This window comes from Sebastes umbrosus, chromosome 13 (assembly GCF_015220745.1).
Source record: "Sebastes umbrosus isolate fSebUmb1 chromosome 13, fSebUmb1.pri, whole genome shotgun sequence".
Lineage (NCBI taxonomy): Eukaryota > Metazoa > Chordata > Actinopteri > Perciformes > Sebastidae > Sebastes > Sebastes umbrosus.
Window position 1 is genome coordinate 3,738,144 of NC_051281.1, and position 21,167 is coordinate 3,759,310.

A 21,167-nucleotide genomic window follows, 5' to 3' on the forward strand; every position below is an offset into this window, starting at 1 on the left:
GAGCACCGGTGGCTGTCACACAGGAATGCACCGGGGCCAAATAAACAAGCACACAGTGGATTAAACGCATGGGAACAGTTGCACAGGGCTCACCAGCAACCACACGCCAAATCCTGTGGCACAGCAGCTGCCATGTTCACATCTCCCGTTTCCCTGGGTGCTGGGCTGCAGTGTTATCATGCTCAATGTGGGAGTCTCTCTGTCAAAGCCTGTGGGCAGGTGGGTTAGCTTTAACTAGCTCTCATGGAGATAGCAATGTCAACATAAGCTGAAAAGAACCTCACCTCTTTAACGTGATTTATCGTTTTGTTCAGATGCAGTGTTAGATGTGTCAGAAAACAAGAGATTTCTGAAAAAACAACCGCATTATTGATGACTTTTATGTTTCAGTTTTAGTCACCACTTCCCTGACAGTTGGTGATTCTACTGTAGACATTTTCCTAGGAAAGCCATCCATCCTCTGAATGCTCTAGGTCTCTAGTTTGTGGCTGTAAAGTTTCATGAGGCTGTGATTATCCTAGAGGTCACCACAGGTCATTTTATACAATGAAGTTAAGTTTAAAACAGTGGTCTCATTACAATGAAATGTCTCCTATGGGGACTAACATCATCACACATGAATACAGTTGGGCTCATTGGATCCACAAGAGTCTCAGCTTTACAGTGATACCCAATTTATGTAATTCCAAGACTGTTTAGGGACCCCAGTATGCAGAAATATTCAAATACATCATTTTAGAATAGGCGAAAATAACAGCTAAACTGCATGTGATTATCATAAAGTGGGCATGTCTGTAAAGGGGAGACTCGTGGGTACCCATAGACCCATAGAACCCATTTTCATGCACATATCTTGAGGTCAGCCTACTGGAGCCTCTGAAAGTCAGTAGAGTCAGTCGGGTCTCAGAGGGTTGAGTATTATTTAAGTTATGATCTCAGTACATTCACAAAGTTTCAGGGCAGAGATTTCTTTCAATACCAGTAATCAAACAGGTTTAAAGAGTTTAACCGACTCACCAACAAACAAATAAATTCCTTCAATTCAAGATATTTTCGATGTTTGCCCATGCACTGTTTATGAAAATGTAATATCTACATTTGGTGCCAGACCTCAAAATCAGGAGTCAGAGAGTATCCTTCCTCAGAGACACGGCAGCGCTTCATGTCAGAGCCTCCACCTCGGGCGTCTCTCAGTCATCCAGCAGTCAAACTGTCAGAGATACGCTGAGCAAACACCGCTCAAGCTCCTGATGAAAGCGTGACACGTCTGTCTGCTCTTCTCTTTTCATCTTTTGCTTTTTTTTATGTTTTGCACTTTGAAGTTTGTTGCTCTGTGTTTGTAGTTTTGTTTTTGTTCATTCAGATGCTAATCAGGAAACAACAGTATGCATATTATGACAATAGTGACACAAACAATAAAGCTGCGTCTGTAAAAACACTAAACACTCACTGAAGACAGCAAAACAAGAAAAACAACCCTACGATCAAACCGTGCATTTAGAGGTGGAATCATTTAGTTGTGACACAAAAGTAAAATAACAATATACGTTGTCATTGTGGAGATAATGTGCATGTGTAGTGTTGCAAAATTCCAGGAATTTCCATGTGAATTAATAGGAATTAATGGGGAAATAACTAGAATAAAATGGATATATACTGTAGGGGTTATCTGTCATATGCAGATAGAAACATTTTACCGTATCATAAGCAGACATAATCCATTCATTTGCCAAATAAATCCATTCATTTCTGAATGTAATAAGCTCCGTTGAGAAGGTGATTGGCTGCAATCTGCCATCCCTCCAGGACCTGAACACCTCCAGGACCCTGAGGCGGGCAGGAAAGATTCCCACCCTGGACCCAAACTCTTTGAATCACTCCCCTCTGGCAGGAGGCTGCGGTCCATCAGGAGCAGAACCTCTCGCCAGTTTCTTCCCATCTGCAACTGGCCTCATCACCAAGGCCCAGGATCCCCACTGACACAGACTTTTATCCCCTCCCAGAGACACTACATGTTACATTAACATCTTCACATCTGTCTATAAGCGTTACATTAATATTGTTGGGACTATTGCACATTCTTTTTATGTTTTGTACTGTGAACCTTTGCACATTACTTGGACAATTTTGTAAATTTCTGCACAAAACTACCCCTTCTAAAAAACTGCACAGCTCTTTCATTTCAATTCAGATATATTGTACATATTTTTTTCAAATGTTTTACTGTAATTTTCTTCTATTATATATTTATGTTTCTTGATTTGTGCAATACTTTCTTTTCTTTTTAATTTAATTGCCTTTTATTATGTTTAAGTTATGCACCAATACACCACCAAAGCCAATTTCTTGTAGCTAGGTAAAAACCCATTTGTCAATAAACTGGATTTTAATTCTGATTAGTCAAAACACAGTGTAAAATGTGTCATGTGGTTAGTTAGCTAGCTGGCAAGTTAACTAATGGGTAAAGGTACGTTGAAAATTCGAGCTGAAAGTATGGGCTGTGTGCAAACTTTGAGTTTCAAGTGGCCAACTAATATATAAAAGAAATGTTTTACAATAAAGAATGAATAGAAATAGATTGCATTAGCATGCTCAATCAAGCTACATCCCACATGGTAACAGTAGCTAGCAGAAACTAGCAGGTGTCAACAAGTTATAAACTATTTGCTTTAGACTACTATCTGCTGGTTCACTGAACTATCACAAAAATATAAAATACATTCACTCCAATATAATCAAAAGTTACATGAAAGCATGTAGACCTTTAGCTCAGATAGTGCAGTAGTGTTGGCTGCACATGTGATGGGAGCATGCACTGTGCATGCAGAGGGTTGATTACAGTTCAGTTACAGCAATTAGTGCATGGTTACAATTTAATTAAATGGGCATACCTTTAACCAAAACATGCCATGAGAGCTAGTACTGCTTTTTATGTGTATATAAAGGTTTGATTTCTATGTTGAAATTGTGCAAAAATTCTCAAATTCCAGAGCTTAACTTCTCTTGGAAATTTTCCGTAAGTGTTCAAGAAATCTAACGTAACTGTTCCGATCCAGTTTGCAACCTTTTGTGTGCAGCATGCAGTCAGTCAGGAATTTGTCATAACAGAAAGTAAAAGTAATTTTCCTTTGTGCCATCAAGGAAACAGAGTTTAGTATCTGAACCGGTGACAAACTTCAAGCTGTGGGAATGTGAACTTGACGGACGGCTGTTATGAAGAAGTGCCCAAGATAAACACTGCTGTTTACAGAGGAGGAACGATGGGGAGAGCTTTTTAGGGTGTGAATGGTCTCCATGGCAACTGCTGGCAACATGTCTCTAGCTGCCACTGATGTGTGGTGAGATGAGGCAGAGAGCTGCTTTTCAAATATCTAAAGGAAATCAAAACATGAAAGAGAGGCATTTCTGTGTTTAGTCTACCCTCATTGATAGAAACGGGGTGGACAAAATAATAGAAACACCTGTCGGTAAAACACAATACGGTTAAACTGCAGCCTCCAACATGATCATAAAGTTGAATCAACACCTCTCTAAAACAGTCTCAGCAAAAACTGAATAATATAACCTTCATGATGGTCAGAAATACTGCAAGACTGTTGTATCAGACTGCAATAGTTTTAAATAAGTGTATCTAATAAACTGCCAACTGAGTGTAGGTCGTAATGTTTTACAGCTGTGTGGGTAACATCTTACTTTAAGTCCCCATATTTATCATACATGTTTATTAATATATTTGTTAACAACTATAACTCCTCCTGTGGACACTGTCCTCATAGGAGAAGTCATAAACGTTAAAAAATAATAAACACTTGAAATGTCATTATAGCTGATTAAAACCACGTTATAGTGTGTTATAAACCATTTATTAAATGTTTAAATACCACTTATAAGGGGGACTTCAAGTAAAGTGTTACCCAATCAACAGCACATTCAAAAATCAAGAATATTTTATATGCATACTGGATAATTTTACCACTTTGCCAGTGCTATGCAATGCACTACATACTGTACTCAAAACCTGCTTAGAAATGCATTACATTGCCAAATGTATGTGGACACATCTGTGAGTACTTTTGGTCTGTTCTCTAATGGTTTGGGCTAGGCTCCTTAGTCTTAATGCTACAGCGTACAATGATAGTTACAGTGTGCTTCCAATGTTGTGGCAGCAGCCCTTTCCTGTTCCAACATGACAGTGCCCCTATGTGCACAAAGCAGGTCCATAAAGAACTGGTTTTCTAGTTTGGCGTGGAAGAGCTTCAAGCCTATTGGGGAGGAAACTTCGGCCAACATCAGTGGTCAGTTTCACTATAATGCTCTTGTGGCTGAATGCAAGTGAATCCCTGCAGCCAGCCGGGGTCCAAAATCTTGTGGAAGGCTGATATTAGCATATTAATACCTTTTGTTTTGGAATGAGATGCTAAATCACAAATGGGTGTAGTGTTTGTGTGTACACATAGTTTGTTTAAGTGTTAACATAGATTTGGTCATGTAATAAAGTATGGACGACTGAACCTGCCAAAATAAAAAAAATTAAGTGAATAAATAAATAAATGACTCATTAAAAGTAACAAAAATAATATAAAAAATAAATGTAGTCATTAATTAAATGATAAAATATGACAAATTATTTCTGCTTTTTTTATTTGTTTACCTTTGTATTAATTCCCCTTATTTATTTACTTTTCTGTTTAATTTCCACTTTTATTAATTCCTTTATTTATTTTTAGGAATTTTTAAATGTATTTATTTATTTTTGCATTTGTGTTTTTATTTTTGTATTTATTTTTAGATGTATTTATTTATTTATTTATGCACAAGGTAACCTATGTAGTATAAAAAGTATTTTGACTTAGAGCACTTTGTGACTGTAAAATATATATATATAAAAGTATGATGTTCATCATTCTCAGGGGACAAGTACACAAATACATCAGCTAAACCCACTGTACTGTATGAAAATCCAGATATTGTTCTCAGGAGTTGGTGGAGACCCAAATAGAGCTAAAAGGAGAGTGAATTTTGGACATTCGTCAGTTAACCCAAAGTTTCAAACTTCAAACAAAAAATAAATAAATAATCTTACAGCAATAATATATAGTTACACTTGACTTCTGTTTATAGAGGCATGTTCTCTGGTCTAATTTGTATATACCTGGTGAAATAAACCTGATTTTGATAATAAAAACAAGATGGTACTATGTGTGCATCAGATATTATGGAAGTAACAGGGAAACATTTGTATAACATTTCCTGCTGTGGTCAGAAAGTCAGCCAAAGAACATTATTTTCCCAACTAAATCAAAAAATCTCAGTTTACTCTGGATATATTACAAAAGCAGAATGTGTCCCAGTCACAAAGAGTCCAGTCCACCTTAAAAGAAGCTCTGACAGACTGCTCATACACATTTCCTGAAAACGCCCCGTGCGAGGAGAGAAAAAAAGGAAAAAGTCCCTCTGAGCAGTAAGAATAAGGCTGCGTTGTTTATCCAAAGAAGAGAGGGGAGGGTTGGACTTCTGGCTCAATTCTGCGCCAAACTTTTCTAACACATAACTTTGTATCACGCTACTGGCTCAATCTCACCGCACGGCTCCACACCGACCGACCGAGGTCAGAGGCAGTGACCGCCCACGGGGACTGGCAACGCGGCACCCAACCTCCGCGGAGCCCGGCAGCACTTCTTTTTTCTTTTCTTTTCTTTCTTACATGGAAGTTTGACTCACCGGCTGCGAGGTCGAGTAAAGCCGGACTAACAGACTGTCTCTGGACGGATGGAGGAAGCCTCAACAACGAAGGAGTAAAAATCAGCCGAACAAACGTTCTAAAGGCGAACGTGAACTTTGTTGTGAGCGTTTAAACCGAAGTGACACCATGTTGGGAAACACAGGATCTTATGCTAACAAGAAGAGGAAGAAGCCTGTTCTCAAACAGTAAGACTTGTCGGAAACTGTCGCTGTGTCACTTCTTTCCTCTTTACCTTGAACTGCTTCTGTTGCTTTTCCCGAGAATGTGAATTATAGGCAGACATGTTGACGTCAAACAGTGAAGGACGTCAACGCAACGTTCCAAAGCACAACTGACTTTCAGTTGAAAGTGCTACGTTCTGTGCTAAGTGCTAAGTTCTATAGAACGTTCTACAGTTCTATATAACGTTTCATAGTTCTATAGAACGTTCTATGGAACTATGAAACGTTCTATAGAACTATAGAATGTCTATAGTTCTATAGAACGTTCTAAAGTTCCATAAAAGTTGTAACAATTTAGATTAGTTCATATTCGATAAGTTATTAATTCGAATCTTAGCGAAAATGAAGATTAAACCGATTTAAGCTCGACTGCATCCTCTTGTAAACTTCTGTCTTCAATATGTCAATAATATATCCATAACTGTACATGAGGATATGTAGTAAAAGCGGGTAAAGTGTGGTTTAGTGTGGATTATTCCGGTCTTTTGTGGCTTTGTGTCTCCTCTCTCGTGGACTACCTTAAGAATGTGTCTCGCTCGGATCTGGCATGGATATCTTGCCCTCGCGCATTAATCACAATCAAGTTGGAGAGTCGGCTGCTGCTCTCACGCGATGCTCCGAGGAGGGCGGAGGGCTCGCGGGTTCCGAGACTATGTTATTGTAATCTGATATGGCCTCGCGCTCCATCGTTGTGGGATCACTGCTGGCTGGCTGTGTGTGTGTGTGTGTGTTTCTTTCTTTCTTTCTCTCTCTTTTTTTACCCCTCTTGTTTCTAACCTTTTTAAAGTTTATTTCACAGTAAACCCTGACATTACGGTGAGGTAGAAGTACACAAATGCTTTACTTGAAAGTATCAATACAATAAGAGAAGTACTGTTTTAGGCTTCAGAGGGTGAATTAGCCTAATGTGGGACATTTCTTTTTGCATTTCAGACTTCTGGAATACATTGTGATAAGAAGCCAATACATTAAAGCTGCAGTGGGTAGAAATGAAGCAAATATGATTAAAAAAAGTTATTTTTATAAATAAACTATATCCTGACAGTAGTGAATGAGACAGGTAATCTGAAAAAAATCCTGTTCCTCTGTGTCCTCTGGTGTCCTCCTGTGCTCCTAATTGCATCTGTAGGATTTTACAGACAGGAGGAAAACAACCAATCAGAGCCGAGCTGGAGCCTTGCTGTCTCTGAGCAGCTGTCAATCACTCACAAACGGTCAAATTAAGCAGCGCTGATCAAATATGACTCAGTATTCTGACAGTTAATGCCTATTTTTCTCCTCAAATGTTTTCAGAAACATCTTGTAGTGTGCTGTTTAGCTGTAAAATGAGAAAGTTTGTGACCCGGCAGCCATGTTTAGAACAGTTGAGGAAATACCAAGTACCGCCCACCGGCCGGAGCACAGCCAATAGGAACGCTCTCTCTCTCTGAAATGACTTGTGATTGGTCATTTTTTAAAGCCTGAAAACAGAGCCATGAGGAGATGCAGAAGTCTAGTTTTCTCTCAGAACACTTGAATTAGAATATGCTGAAAGGTTATTAAGGAATTTTTGCTTTAGAAATATCAATACAATAGAGAAGTACTGCATTAAGCTACATATATAAGTCTGGGTTACAGTTCGTACTTCATCATCAAATGTAGTACTCAACTGAGTTTAAGCTCTTTTTAGTGTTGAATTATTGATGCGTTATTCAAGAGCGGCAACGAATAATCGATTACTTTTCAACTATTAAAATGACAGCCAACTATTTTGATAATCGATTAATCAGTTCAAGCAATTTTTTCAGAAAAAATGTAAAAATTCTCTGATTCCAGCTTCTTAAATATGAATATTTTGCTGGTTTCTTTGCTCTTCTATGACAGTAAACTGAATATCTTCGAGTTGTGGACAAAAAAAGACATTTGAGGACTTCATTTTGGACTTTGGGCAACACTGATTGACATTTTTCACCATTTTCTGACACTTTATTGACCAAATAACTAATTGATTAATCTAGAAAATAATCAACAGATTAATCAACAATGAAAATAATCGTTAGTTTCAGCCCTATACAAGCAGTAACTAATGTTTGTTTGCCCAATGTTTGTTTGCTTGTCCAGGTGTAGTCGGATTTACAGATTAAACTGCAGATTACTTTCTGGTTTATGCAATGTCAGAAGATAGAGGTAAAATGTCCATCCTTCTCAGGGGACACGCAGACAAATACATCTGCTAAACCCACTGTACTGTATGGAAATCCAGATATTGTTCTCAGGAGTTGGTGGAGACCAAAAATAGAGGTAAAATGAGAGTGAATATTGGATATCAGTTGACCCAAAGTTTCATACTTAAATATGACATTTATACAATGGTAGTTACACCAGACTTCTGTTCTCTGGTCTAAATGTAAACCAAAAGACTTGCCCTCCATCACAATTCAAAACACTGCTGTGACTTTTAAACTGATTGACATCTATTTTACATAAGGATTAACAATAGACAAACAACTAAATCCAAGTAAAGGTTTGTTTACATAAGTAATATTTGTAAACGTGAAGCGGCACTTTTTTAGAAATAATAACAGCACCATTTATGATGTGATTTTTAAATCATATTGTTAAACACAGATGCACTATGAGTGTGATTATAGTGATCTGGCAACTTGGTAGGCTGTTCCCAGCGTAAATCCCAAAATAAAAAGGTGGCCTGTGTGCAGACGTCTGTGCTTCTGGAGATGTGGGGACGGTGCAGTGAGGACTGAGGTTTCCTGGACAGCCAGCTGGGTTCAGCTGCACAAAGGCACCATTGAGCCGACTGTAAAAAGCTGTGGTCACTACACAGGGGCATTCCATGGCAGATCTGCAAATCCAAATTCTCCCTTTTATTACCGTGGACGCCTTCGGAGTATGTTGCCAGTCTCTTTTGCCATGCATCCTGCTGCTGTATTATTAAAAATACCCATGTAATGTATTCTACGTACCACTAGAGAACAAGTCTTCCACTCTTATTGCAGCATTCTGTAGTTAGTTTACAAGCAACTCATGCATTTAACTACTTAATAGGGCCGGGACGATTCACCTATCTCCTGATTCAATACTATCACGATACTTGGGTGCTGATTCAATATGTATTGGGTTTTCTTAACTTTTTTAACACCAGATCATGGGAAAAAGTTGAATCATACACGTCTAGGGACTTTTACTTTGGAAAATATCTAAATTAATACAGTAAGAATGTTTGATTTTCAGCATGTATGTAGTCAGAGAAGTCCTGAAGTCAAATACATCAGTCATTGTCAGGCATTATTTATTAAGACATTTCTCTCACAAATTAGTGGTATCTTCTTTTTAGTTTATAAGGGACATGTAATGTTTTATACTTCTGGTGAATATAATCCAATCAATCTTATTTCCATTATGTATTTTGTATATACAGTTCCCTTTAACACCTTATTTTGAAAACCGGACGTAGTCACACGTGTCTACTTCCTCTAACTTCTCCAAGGTGGTCTCTAGCTCTCCCGTCAATAAAGTGTCAGCTCCGTTCTCTTTATCCATCCATGGTCAGCTCCATCGGGGCCGTTTGAATGCATTTAACATAAATGTCAGTATCTGGGTGCTCTACGGTTGTATCATCGACCCATTTGACCACGGAGATGAGAGCGACGGCCGGCTCGACCGCAAGTTACCGCGATACAATAGCGTTTCCTGTCTGTGACAGAGTTAGCATGCAGCTTTAGCCGTGATGTCTAGCTCTGCTTTTCCTGTCAATGTGTGAAAGTGTTTCCGTACTTTACTGGATGTGTAGTGTTTACCCCGTTGGATTTAACATGTGAGGGTGCAGGTCGTATCCACGCAGACCCTCCGCCGCTTTCTACTTTTTTGTTTTGTCTCGCTGTGGTTTGTTTTGGTTGACGGATACGGAACGGATATGACGTCACATTACTCTGAATACAACAATAAAAGCAGTAACTTTGTTTTACCTTTTTTTTTTTAACTAAACGACAATAACTGTCAGTGATTTAATGACATTGCTTTTATCTGCAGTGCAGCGCTGCTGAACACGAAACAGAAAATGAATTCGGCAGCTGCTTTGTCCTTTCTCAGCAATGCACAGTATTGTTTTTCAACAGTAGCAGCACTCTTACAGGTCGTTGTGAAAATATGAGTTAATTATAGTGCATAGGGCTCATTAAAGCCCTCCACAGAGAGTGCAGTGGCAATGTGTACTTAACACTGAGTAAGTGGATTATAAGTTATACGCTTTATAGTGACTAAGCATTTATTTTAGCAAACAATGGTATCCTTAATAAGAAGGGATAATGTGCTTCAACAGTGCAAATGTGTTTTGCGCAGTAATCTGAAAAGGGATTGTGAGAAACACACACACACACACACACACACACACACACACACATACAGGCAGACATGCTGATAAGAGGTTTGGAAGAACGCCAAAACACTCCCGGTGAGCAGCAACAAAGTTGCCCTTTGTTCTTTGCCCTTTGTTTGATTTTCAAAGAGGAGTCTTCACAAACACAAGTTAAATACTTCTCTATTTATCATTGTCTAAGGCTACAACCACACCGGTACATTTTTGTTTTTTAAAACGGCGTTTTTAAACTAAAATGACCTCTGTGCACATGAGCATTTTACAGCGTTTTAGAAATAGTTTCCGTCCATACTACTGGCGACCTTACCTTGGAGGGTTGATCCCCGGCTATTCTTGTCCACACGTCCAAATGCCCTAAAGGAAGTAGACACTAATTGCTCTTGATGTGTGTACAGGTGTAGGGGAAAAATATTCAAAAGTCTATATTCAAATGAATGTAATCTAAACAACGGACGGGACGTGGTTCTTTCTTTCCAGACACGAGTGCTATCCGAGCAGTATCTGTAAAAGTTCAAACTAAAATACTTTGCATGCGTGACATGAAGAAGCATGCCTCCATTCCCTATTAGAATAGGCTCCGTCCCAGAGTGCCATGCTGGCCAGAAAGTTCAGCCCAAACCAGATCCAGCCTCAGAGCTTTTAAAAACGTTTGGTGCAAACCTGACCTGCAGCCAGTGTTTAAAAGTTGGCTCTTAAGAGTCTGTGGCTTGCTCCCTCTCCAGAGGATGCTGGTTTCAAAGGACTCCCAACGGTGCCCCCCCCCCCAGAGTCACAGCAAAAAAAACAAACATGTAAACATCTATAGAAACTTCTGCATCCAATTCTCCACATGTTCTCTCCCACATTCATAGCTGAATACATAACTGCTGGGTCACGCTATTGCCTCCGCATATTTCTGAGGCTCCACTTGGACGCAGCGAATTTAGCAATTTATTGGCAGAGTGATCAGATCATAATCTGTCCTTGATTTTTATATATGCATTCATGCTGTTTTCGTAATTTGGTTTTGTGCTGTATTATGCAGCTGGAGAGTAGCTTTAACCACATTTTCAGTGGAGTGAACTACAGTGTTTTTTATCTCAGCATGAGCATAGAGTAACAGAAAACTTAAAGTTTTGATCGATTGTAGAACGTTAATCAGCCCTGTCTCCTAAAAATTAAGTTCCCATACAACGAAACTGCATTATGAATTATGTTTCAAGAGAATTGTATTTTGTTGCGGATTCCGTTTGATTTTGATGCATCACAAATACGTTTGTAATGATAGTCGGAAGGCCGCGTGACGCTGGGTTCATACTGGACGCGGAAGTGCGGTGAAGCGCAGTGCTATGTCGATCGTCACGCGAGCAGAAGCCTGGCTGTTCACACTACAAATGCAATTCTCTGTGTTTGTGTGTCTGATTGTCTCTCTCTAGCTCTCTGCTTAGACACAAATATTTGGAATAAGTACGTAATTTAAAACCCATGATCACAAACAGCAGTGCCACTGGGCTATTTCTAATAAACGTAGTGGATGGATTTTGAAATTTGATTGAGGGGGGGAGGGAATCAGGGGTATCAAGTTCTCTGTGAGAACAGCAGGGAGAGAGGGGAGGGAAGTCAAAAGCGTGCGTTTGATGCATATTTTATCATCTTATCCGAATCAGATCATTTATATCATATATAATATATCATTTATATAGTTTATAGTAGATTATCAGTGTGTTTTCTTGCCAGATTCGCTCGCGGCACGAGGAGAAAATAGACCTGGTGCTGAAACTTATTGCTGAAGGTTGCGAGCCGGCCGCGGTGTGTCCTGTGTGAACAACCCAATTGGTTTACGTGGGTGCCAAAAGGACACGGGCAGCGCTTCTACGGAAATCTGGGCACTTCTGCATCCAGTGTGAACCCAGCGTAAGGAGGAGGACTGGGTGGTGGATGGATCAAACATACACAGGACTTTACTGCTGTTCGTGTCCCGTGTGAAACTAAAAGTCAACGTTCACTTATTTTTAATATGCGTCTGTAAGCGTAGTCATTTTCAGCCAAACCATGATGTTTTTACTAAACTGAACCAAGTAGTTTTGGTGCGTTTTTGTTTTGTTTTGTTTCAATTTAGAACTGTTTTTGTTGTAACCCATTCATCATCTTGTACATTTAAGTACAACATGTGTTATTTTGTGCGAGTTCTCGGCTCTATTTTCTACCTCTCTGTCTGGAGAGCTCTTTGTAGACTAACGGCCCGCTTCTGTAAACTATCCGACTTCCAAATTTGCAGTCTGTGTTTTCCAGCAGCCAAACGTGTATATAGAAAGCAAAGCACGCTTTTCCTACTTCTGAGCCACTGAGTCATCCATCTGAATCTGGCAGACGCTCCGCCTGCTTCGAGCAGACGAATGTGTGTCAGTGTCATTACAGCAGACTGAGAGCAACATGAGCTGCCTTTGACTCTGAGACAGAGAGGGGTGACCGGGTTCAGAACTGTACTCTTTTGCATTGAGATAAGGAAACCAAATAGAAATCGAGTGATGAGGTAAAAACATCTGCCTTTCCGACAATGAACGTCCTGATGTCTGCTGCTCAACCCCGTGATCCATAGCAAATCAAGGTGGAAAAAAAAATGGTTCTGAATGCTGGCTTTTGTCTCCGCTAGGCATTTCTTGAGAGTGAGATCAGCCCCGCTCTGTTTTCAGAGAAGGTACAGCTCGGGTCTGAAGCCAGCAATCAAGTTCAGGCTGCATTCCCTGCAGACAGAGGAGGATATTTTATAGCCTATCATTAACCAAAGTTTCGGTAAAGAGTGAAATTTAGGGAGGAATTTCGGTAGTTAATTCACTGGCTGAAACTGCAGATATGCTTTGGTAGTAATAGACGAGGATAAGTTGTTGACGAGGATGCGTTTTAGGGCTGAAACCAAATGATTTAATGTGATTAGATTTGGCCAGTCTGATACAGATCATTGATTGGTTCTTATTGATAAACAGGCTTTTTTACTGAGAAAACTCCTGCTTAAGGATATCTGAAAGAGCCACAGCCTTTATCTCATGTCTAAGAATTACCCATAAGGCTTTGCAAGACATTGATAGCAATCAGAACTCATCTATTATTGTAGTCACATCATGGATTTTAAGTCCAGTGTGAGCACACTTAGACTAATTGACACCCAGCAGCATAAATTCAAATATAAAAGAATGCGTAAAGAATTTCTTAGGAAGGTTTTATGAGTTTTTATATTATTTTGTGTTTCTGCTGCTCGGAAATTTATGTACAACTGCCACAATATCAGAATCCATTGCAAAATTCTGAACATTATACCGGAAACAACTTGCACAGAGTTCTGTTTATTCTGATAACAGATGTAGTTTTTGTTGTTGTTCGTGTAATACATCATTTGAAGCTCTTTTTGTGCTCTTTATGATGGAACTATCCACGGACACATCAGATCACCATGAAGTGAGGTATAAGGGCATTTGCAGAGGCATTCAGAATTTGCCCTATTGCAGCATTAGAGGTCAAAGGTCTGAAACAGATCTGAAGTTTTTAAGTCGAAAAGTTTTAAAATACAAATAGTTCCAATGGCATCTAAGAGTGTAAATGGTAATAAGCAGATGCGTAATCGGTGTTACTGTTATGAGGGGGTCCTTGGAAGATGTTCTCCCTTGGAAGGGGAGTTTGAGAACCCTTGATGTAGGCGTTATGTATGTGATTGGACAGCAACAGTCTGCAGTCAGCCTGCTGCTGTCAGCTGGGTCTCAGTCGGTGTAAACAGCTGTAGACTCTTACTTTATTAAAAAAATAAAAACAGTGTTTAGAGTCCACTATCATTGTCACGCTCAGGATGTGAATGGTGGCCTTGTAGATGTTTAGTCTGACCGTAAAATCACAACAACAGTTACCAATTAAGTCAATTAACCGTGATAATTCATATTTGGTAATATTAAACAGAGAAGCTTTTGTCAGTACGTAGATCAAAGACATGTTTATGGCAGAGGGCTTGGCGCTTGTCGGGATTTGTTCATTAAACGCAGTTAAACCCAACAACAGATTGGCTCACGCTTATTAACATCACATTCATCTCATTTGGTAAATAACCTTGTTACCTCATTAGACCCCACTCCTCCTGCTGAATGCGACCGCTGTGTGTAAAAGACGCTGGTCTGGCAGAGCGATTAGACGGGAACTAAGCTGGCAGCTGGCGCTTTAGCAGAGATGTTGAATTTTCCCAACCAGTTGAGGATATAAACATTTTGACATTCACCAGACTGAACTAAGTTAACAAATATAAACTAGGGCTGTCAATCGATTAAGATATTTGATCACAATTTGTCCATAGTTAATCGGAATTAATTGCACATTTTTTACTTGTTCTAAATGTACCTTAAAGAGAGATTTGTCAAGTATTTAATCCTCTTATCAACATGGGAGTGGGCAAATATGCTGCTTTATGCAAATGTATGTATATATTTATTATTGGTAATCATTAACAACACAAAACAATGACAAATATTGTCCAGAAACCCTCACAGGTACTGCATTTAGCATAAAAGGGGCGTAAAGGGGAGACTCGTGGGTGCCCATAGAACCCATTTTCATTCACATATCTTGAGGTCAGAGGTCAAGGGACCCCTTTGAAAATGGCCATGCCAGTTTTTCCTCGCCAAAATTTAGCGTAATTTGGAGCGTTATTTAGCTTCCTTGGGGACAAGCTAGTATGACATGGTTGGTACCAATGGATTCATTAGGTTTTCTAGTTTCATATGATACCAGTATCTTCTCTAGTTTTAAAACTGAGCCCACTACAATCTAAAAATCACAAGTTACGTTAATGCGTTAAAGAAATTAGTGGCGTTAAAACGAATTTGCGTTAAAACATTATTATCATGTTAACTTTGACAGCCCTGATAAATACATCAAAAAAATTCAGAATGATCGAAATTAAATTATGAGATATAAATGTAGACATAATAAGTCATAAATGTGAGTTACATTACAGTATCTATCTTTTATACTATCATAGTTTTGGTCATAATTGTTAGATACTTATCACAATAACTGTAAAGTGTTTTTCTCAGCAGGTGCGTAGCGGAGGAATGACAACAGTGGTGTTGTGTGTCGGTCCCATTGCACCCTTTCGCTCACTCTTGGTTTCACTCCCGGTGCAGCATGTGTGTCTCATTTGTGAGTAATGACATGTATCTCCAGCGAGCCTCGTCAGTTTGTGTTTTGCACTTGAGCATGGGTGGTCTGAAACCCTTAACGTCGCCCTTACAGTGAGAGTCAGGCAGAGCACATAAAGCCGCTGTCATGGTGAAAGATGGTTTCCTTTTTGAAGAACTACATAAGTAGTGGATGGAATGACTTGTGGTAACGTTGTATATTTTGCATGCTGGTGTGTGTGTTATTTATTCTGGGCTGAAGATTGTGTCCTTCAGAAAGAAAAACACTTTTCATGTTTGAAAAGATAGAGAGTGGACTGGATCTGTTCATGTTTTTCTAGATAAACAACCTCACTTATATCTACAGCTGCAACAATTAGGTAGAACAATAATAGCCAACTGTTTTAATAACTGATTAATCGTAAAGTTATTTAAACTGAATATCTTTGGGTTTTGGAAAAAACAAGACATTTAAAGACATCATCTTGAGAAACCGGGATGGACACTTTTCACTATTTTTCTGATATTTTATTGACCAATTAATCTAGAAAATAATCTGCAGATTAATAATGTAAATAATCGTTAGTTGCAGCCTTACTGATGATATTCTTTTATTTATCAGACAGTTGTCAAGTAGACAAACGGTAGACAATCCACCAGTTGAAAATTTAAGCAGCAGATTTCATTGTTTTATGTTTAATTATTCTTCATTGAGACTTAAAGGATTCAGGCTGTTAAGTAGAAGTTGAGCATATATTTTATATTATTAATTAATTAATTAATTGATTTCCAATAATAAATATATACATACATTTGCATAATGCAAGCATATTTGTCCACTCCCATGTTGGTAAGAGTATTAAATACTTGACAAATCTCCCTTTTAAGGTACATTTTGAAGAGATAATAAATGTACGATTAATCACGATCAGGCAGACCATTACATTAGCAAAATAAAATGACAAAAATCAAACCCTTAAAAACAACCGGCGATGAACTCGCCGTTACCCTGTCTATCTAACACTCATCGTGATGAACTCACTTGAACTGCAGCGTGTATTAGTCACATTCATGGCCGCGTCATTATTCCCAGAGTACGCTTGAAGTCTGGAGCATTGCTGAAAGTTGATATGGCTCATGATTGATTGGTATGTGTCACACTGCACCCCACAACAGATGGCATGCTCTGGCAGGGCCGGTTAGCCAGGCCTGAACTGAATCAGTCTTAATCATAGGCTTTCTCAATCAGCATATTTAACACCTCAATAACCAACTATATGTTTTTTCTTTCTACCCTACAGAAAGAAGGTTTCTGATGGCACTGAAGTCGTCAAATCCAACCCTTCAAAGCGCCACCGGGATCGGCTGAATGGGGAGCTGGACCGGCTCACGGACCTCCTGCCCTTCTCCGGGGAGGTTCGCTCTCGTCTGGACAAACTGTCGGTCCTTCGCCTCAGCGTGGGTTACCTGAGGGTCAAGAGCTACTTCAAAGGTGAGGGTCAACCCGGGTCAAATACCTGCCAGCACTAACAGTCGTAGAAAGTGGAGCTGATTATGTAAATGCACCGGCAGGTACAGCCAGGGCAGGAATGTGGAGCATGCAGGAATCTGGTTTTAGGAAACAACACATCCTCAATACTTGTAACCTTACTCCACCCCTCTCTGTTAGCTACACCAACAATAGGCTCTATCAAAAAAAAAAGTGTTAACATTCAAGCTTACACTGCGAGTTGATTAAACTTGCAGGCACTGTGGCTTTGAAAACCTGATGAATCATGTGTGAGTCAATTATATGTGAGTCACGCATATAACATTTCCACCACCCGCAGATGATAGTTTTTCTTTGATTTAAGCAGACATTTTAGACCAGGTGTTGGCAGACGGACTACTGAGTAAGTTGCCTGGTTGCCTCAGGCTTCTCTGTTGCTTTGTGATACAGTTTCTGTGCATTGTTTGCCTGTGCGATCTTGTAGTTGGACATGTTGCAATGAATCTCTGTCGACAAAAACCCTCCTGAATCTCGGAAGGATTCGTGACTAGCTTGTAGTGCACAGAATGCATTCCATCACCATGATACTGTCAGGATTAGACATCTTTATAGTCTTATTAATGTTCCCTTTTCATTAACTTGTGTAGTACATAAAAGCAGCCGCCCTTCTATGATGTATTTTTGTGCGATCTGTTATTACACGTACTGTTTTTAGACAGCGAGGTTTGACAAAGCTCGCGATGCTAACCCAGTGAAATGATGAACCTAAAAAAGCCAAAACACATGAAAACGTTGCAGCTGCAGACTGTAATTAGCCAAGATGTTTGAACCTCCAGTATGAATGGACGACGTGTTACATGCAGTCGGAAGAGTTGTGACATTCCAGCGCTGCTTGTTCTCACACCCCTTTTGCCTACATTGTTGCTATGCAGGCGAGGTAGCCTGAAGAACGGTAGTTGCGCCATCGTGTAATCATTCCAGATAGTAATTTCCATAAACTTTGCGCAAGTGCATTTACAGCTTCTAACTTGTGATAAACTTTCCCCCAGCTCTGATTGCCTGCTTTATCATTCTGCAGTGGGATATCTGTTGTTAGACAGTTGGGAAGAATTTGCTGACATTTCCTTCCTAGATACCTCAGAGATGCAGCTGGTGGATACCAGGGAACTTAACTCAAATGTAGTTTGGATTTCTACCGTTACATTGATCCACGTACAGTGTGTGTTGTCTCTCTATTCTTTTGAAAGGTACACAATTTAGAAACTAGTTTTCCATGCAAGGCAAGTTCTACATGGTTTTCCTCGACTGTATTTATATATGGACAGCACATGTGGAGTATCAGTGGACTCATGTCAAACACCTGGGGCCAGATGTTTTGTTGATGCTTAAACACTAAAACTATGCACTATGCCGTTCGTCACACATAAACTGGTGTTGATAAATGAGGAACTGTGCAGCGAGAATGTGTTCCACCTCACGCATACTTAAGACCATGCAAACACAGGTTTTACAAGTATTATAAAAAGAAGAGACTGAATCTGATATCTAACGTTGAGTTCAGTGCAGTCCCTAACAGTTTGTGCATGCATCTTTATAAACTTGATGCAAAAAAATGGACGTGCATTTTTCCGGTTGTCTGCATCCTGTAGCACCCTCCAATCTTGAGCTCCTCTTAGCATTTTGCCTTGTCTAGTCCTTTACCAATCACGGCATGCTGCTCTCCTCACTCTTGTCCTACTGTCCTAACTTTCACCCGGTCAAAGGTCAACGGTCAAAGGTCAACTAAAAACTTCCCTATAGCGGATAGCCGACAACCACAGAAAACAGAAATGAAACTGTTTCTCTCTGTAGCCTTGTGTTTCTAATATTAGGCAGCATTTCCAAAACAATTCCCCCCCCCCCCCCATCTAAAAACATTTCTTTGTATTTCGCATGAAAAACATGAAATTACTGTTGAGGGTGTCTGCGGTATAATGGTGTATCTAAGTGCAGCCGATTTGGAAAAAATTGCATCTCTAATCAATTTTGGTTGTGAATGCAGCGCTCCTCTCCAGCTGACTGAGTCTGGTGTTTTGACCACAAATAAAACTGTGGGAAACGCTAACAACTGCACATTTGAAATAGTGGTTCTTTGTTGAAACATTAAAATAAAAACATTAAAAACTCTGCTTTAGTCGTGGAGAATTTGATGATCTGTCACTTTTGTTTTTCGTCTCTGTGCAGCGTTACACACATTGCAGATATCTCCCTGCAGTTTGTTTACGCCTCTGCTCGTCTCCCTGACACTGCCGTACTCTTTGCCCCCTCTCCTTCGGTTCATTTGACATCAGCAGTAATCGGGAACGCTGAAAAGACGGTCTGTGCCCTGTAGCAGTGGAGGGCAAGATCAAAATCACATGTCACATCACACAGCCCATGTGCAACTCATCACCCCGTAAATACTGCTGCTTTGTCACTGCAGATCTGCGCTCACAAAGTTTAGATCATTTAGCTGTCTTTTGACCTAAGATATTGATTAAATAGTCTGTTACTCATTGGTTTGTGTCTCAGTGCTTGGGAGTCTGTGAGTCTGTGCGTTATTGACCTCCTCTTCAAGACATTCATTGTTTTTCTAAGAGGAGAAATTCGTACCACTCAGTGAATTGCTGTTAGCTGGAAGAACAGGAAGCTTGTTGTGGCCTTGAGAGCATTTCAAAAATGAGAAAACAATGGATGAGACGAGTCTGAAGCGTGTCATTAACAGAACATCTCTGGTATGTTATGTTTACATTCACCGTGTGAAAGCTGATAGAGACTCATAGATGCTTGTTCACAGCTCCTTTCATTCACACAGACATACTCACTTGACTGCCTTACCAATTGTGCACATAAAGGTCAGTGTAGCAGTCATAAGGAATGCTACACAGCCTGTGAAAACAGTCGTATAATGCCCTCTATGGCTCTGGAGTTTATCAAGCCTAATAGAATGATCTCAGCTTTAACAGGACATTGTAGTTACTAACTGGGAACATGGAGTTACAAAGCTGTTGGCGTTTTCCTGGCAGGGAAAATATGCCATTGTAGGATCCGTGCTTTTGAAGCCTTCCCCACACTATCCATAAAAAAAGCAGGATACATTAGCCTCTGCTGCTTTAGTTTGTACTATTCTGTCTTCAATCTAGGGCTGCCCCCTCTTAGTCGATTAGCCGACTAATCGGCCCTTTTTGTCTTAGTCCACTAAGATTTCTTTTGTCGATTAGTCATTTTGAATGCCTTTTTCATGCCGAATGACTTATTTCCAAGAAACTTATGAGCACATTTCTGGTAAACACAAGGAGTGCAACGGAACACAAAACTCATGGTTTGGATCGTAACACAATTTTGAGTCATGGATCGGATTGGATTACCAGAAAAAAAGGGGAACAAATATAACTTTTAGGGATGCCCTGATCAGGTTTTTTTGCCGCAGATACAGATTGCCGATCGTTCTTTTACTTTGTTATAGTCATCTATGGTGGCTATTTGCATAAAACACACAATTCAAATGATTAGGAAATAAAAGATTGTATTTTTATTGATAAAATAAATTTGGTATTAGTAGTTCTAATGATGTATTAGAAGCTGTTTAGAGCTAGTGTTAGGAAGTTAAACAGGTCATAATTCTCTCTCTATTATCTATTTTATATTGATGTGAAAACATCTCCAAACAACTGGATTTATTCAAGTTTCTTGCCAGAAAAATTACGAACATCTTTTTAAAGCCATTTTGCAGGATTACATTTGAGGAGGACAACCCTACTTCAATCTGTCCCGTATGATCCCCCTAACTTTATGTAAATCAATGAACTACACCTCTAATGGCATTATGATTGATGTGTATATGTGAAGGTTGCTTTTGATTACTGACACAATGTTGTGGGTCAAATCTGGGTCAACACACATCAGCCGACTCTTCCTCATGACACTCCTCCTGACCTGGGTTGAGAGTTGGTGGGACCCTGTCATGGCTGTGCTGACCAGAGTTCTTTATTAAGTCAATGCTAATGATGATTAAAAGTCTTTTTAAACTTTGACTCCTTGAAGTAAGTTAGAGAGAGAAAGAGAAAGAACAACAGAAAGTAAAACTGGTAATTATGTAATGTAATTGTGCATAATTCTATGGTTTAGCAGTAAATTGTAGCTATAACTAACTACACTGCAGCAGACTGGAGTCAGAACAGTAACAGTG

General features: G+C 39.5%; 2 protein-coding genes and 1 long non-coding RNA gene across 4 annotated transcripts in view; 2 read left to right on the top strand and 1 right to left on the bottom strand.

Moving 5' to 3' along the window:
* Positions 1–21,167, top strand: part of LOC119499822 (trace amine-associated receptor 13c-like) — a 978,627-nt gene that overhangs the window by 441,437 nt on the left and 516,023 nt on the right. The gene's annotated exons all lie outside the window — the stretch shown is intronic.
* On the bottom strand, positions 1,051–7,039 carry LOC119499838. The gene is made up of 2 exons (XR_005209452.1): positions 5,976–7,039; positions 1,051–3,371 (listed from the first exon to the last, which is right to left on the bottom strand). It is a non-coding gene; the product is annotated as an uncharacterized LOC119499838 (long non-coding RNA).
* The window catches only part of LOC119499811 (aryl hydrocarbon receptor-like), a 36,105-nt gene continuing 19,763 nt past the window's right edge, over positions 4,826–21,167 (top strand). Inside the window, exons 1-2 of one of the 2 annotated variants that reach the window (XM_037789013.1) lie at positions 4,826–5,928; positions 16,773–16,963. In XM_037789013.1, the coding sequence (XP_037644941.1) occupies positions 5,870–5,928; positions 16,773–16,963 (250 nt within the window). In that variant the 5' untranslated portion in view covers positions 4,826–5,869. The remainder of the gene's footprint in view (positions 5,929–16,772; positions 16,964–21,167) is intronic. The other variant, XM_037789012.1, reaches the window with a different exon arrangement.